Source organism: Akebia trifoliata, chromosome 11 (genome assembly GCF_017979445.1).
Source record: "Akebia trifoliata isolate Shusen 1 chromosome 11, ASM1797944v1, whole genome shotgun sequence".
Taxonomy (NCBI): domain Eukaryota; kingdom Viridiplantae; phylum Streptophyta; class Magnoliopsida; order Ranunculales; family Lardizabalaceae; genus Akebia; species Akebia trifoliata.
In genome coordinates, this window is record NC_141385.1 from 23,638,075 (window position 1) to 23,640,563 (window position 2,489).

Genomic DNA, 2,489 nt, shown 5'->3' on the forward strand with positions numbered 1-2,489 from the left:
AAATGTTTCAGTATGCGTATTCGTACATGTTAGGTGAGGTTATTAGTAGGGGCTATTTGTAGACCTACTGGGTAACTATTGTTACTCACCCTTTATTTCTTATTTTTTTTAGCTTCAGAGCCTGTAGTCGAAGAAGCAGTTGTAAAGTCGTCTAGTGAGGATTATCTGGTGAGTCATACCGATGACCAGATTCCGTTACCCGATAAGCATCATGACTACTTCTACTAGGAGTCTGTTTGTCCTAGAAAAAAGTATATGTTCTATTTGGGACAGAGTGCTAGGTCTATGTTAAAGTAAGGAAATTTTTGTAATCCTGTATATTTTCACCTTTTTGTGCAACTCTGATCAAATTCTATGATATTATTAATTTATTGCCTTCCGCATCTTGTATATTTTGGAACATTGTTATATACAGGATTTATTGGTTATTGGCTTATTAGTTTTTTTTTGTTTTTGAGTTCCGTGAAACACTAACATAAGAAGAGAAAACTGTCTAAACTTCGAGGTTTGACCTCCGGATTTGTATAAGCGTTTTGGCGAGACGCCACAAATAGTATCAGAGCTCATTAGTAGTTCCATATTGGGATTACAAGTTCTTCTATGTCTAGAGTCCATAGAGCCTAGTAAGACTAAGTTAAGATTCTAAGGTCTTTCTGTTAGTAATGAAAATGGTGTTCATTGCTATATTCCTACCTTAGGATATTGATTAATTCTTTCATAAGAATGACTTTAGCCTGATGATAATAAATGCCTTGCTATTGATGAATAGAAATGAGATGAGCGGACGAGGTAGAGGCAGAAGTAGAGGCCGAGGGAGAGGCCGTGGCACAATAGAGATGGGACAAGCATCGGATCAGACCCTCGATTCGATAGCACAACTAATGTTGTTTATGGGACAGAAGGCTAATTCTCAGAACAAGTTTTGGGAGGAGATGCTCGAGTCATAGGCTAAATTAGCCGATGAGGTGACTGATTTGAGGGAGCGCCAGGCTTCTTCACAAGAAGCCGACCCTATTCCATCCTATGAGCCACCACAGGAGCCATGACCAAAGGTTGTGCCGTTGAGAGTCGCGAGAACTCCCCTACCCCAAACTCAAACAGACCTGGAGATGTGGTTACAAACTTCCAACGACAACGTCCACCCAGATATAGAGGTTCTTCCGACCCGATTGAGGTCAAGAAGTGGGTTTTGAGGACCCGAGAGATTTTAAGTACTATGCAGTTCCTGAGAGACCAGTGGGTACTAGTGGCTGCCTTTCAGTTTGACGGGGATACCAACCATTGGTGGCATTCCAAGATAAATGTTTTGGGAGATGGACCCTTCAAGGAGGCCAGTTTTGAAAGGATGTTCCTGGACAGATTCATATCTGAGACGGCCCGAGAGATTAAGCATCAGGAATTTTCTAATTTGATGCAAGGCAATCTATCCGTTACGGATTACGAGCTGAGATTTACCAGATTATCACGATATGCACCTGAGCTCATTCCGACCGATCTGCAAAAGGCTCGTAGATTTTTTAGAGAACTACGACCCTACTTAAGGGCCAGGATGTTAATGATTGAGACTACTAGCTATCGAGACACAGTGAGTCGAGCTCAGAGGGTTGAGCTAAAGGAGATAGAGTGACAAACTTCGAGGAGACAGGCCAGTCGACCCCAAACTTATTTTCCTCTTAGGATCGATCCGACCAAAAGGCCGATGCTTTCGAGACCGAGTGCTTCTGGACCCACATATTTGCAGTATCAAACTTCTACACCGTCGAGTTATAGACCAGTTGGGGCTCCAGTGAGGCCAGCAAGGCCAAGGGGACCAACCAGATAGAGTTCGAGACCACCCGCCCCACAGAAAGCTATACAGACGGGACCTTTGACATGCTTTGGGTGTAGGCAGACAAAACATATCAGGAATAACTGCCCTTCATCACAGCCCCAGTCAAGGGTGATTCTTAGACCCCAGGGCAGGGTGTATCATTTGACTCAAGAGGAGATACCAATTTCAGACGAGGTGTTAGAAGGTATAATTTTGATTTCCAATATTAAGATTCGAATTTTGTTTGATACCGACTCTTCTAGATCATATATTTTCACCTAGATTGCACAGTTGTTAGACTTTGAGATTTTTGACACGGGCCAAGTAATGAAACTATCCATACCGTTGGGAAATCGACAGATAGCCCAGAGATTGTGTCAAAACTATATAATTAGGATAGAGGATCAGGAAATGAGTACCGACCTTATGACATTAGATAATTGCGGCTTTGATATCATATTGGGGATGGATTGGCTAATACAGAACCATACCCATGTGGATTGTTTCACGAGATCAGTAGTCTTTAGCAGGCCAGGATACCTGAAAATCAAGGTTCGAAGATCCAAATATAGAAGAGACGGTCCTTTATAGAACTAGTTGGGAACTTTGAGTATAGTAGAGCTAGAGACATCACCGGATATGGTAGAGGTAGTCAGGGAATTTGGGGATATTTTTCCAG

General features: G+C 42.4%; 1 protein-coding gene across 1 annotated transcript; it reads left to right on the top strand.

The window, feature by feature from the left end:
- The first annotated feature begins 1,042 nt into the window (after positions 1-1,042).
- On the top strand, positions 1,043-1,627 carry LOC147391152 (uncharacterized). The gene has a single exon (XM_086459018.1). It carries the CDS (start codon positions 1,043-1,045, stop codon positions 1,625-1,627), a length of 585 nt encoding a protein of 194 aa, XP_086315144.1.
- Positions 1,628-2,489: the final 862 nt, after the last annotated feature.

Bases quoted from the DNA above. Each gene is read 5' to 3' on its own strand.
- LOC147391152 (XM_086459018.1), top strand. From the start codon at position 1,043: ATGACCAAAGGTTGTGCCGTTGAGAGTCGCGAGAACTCCCCTACCCCA.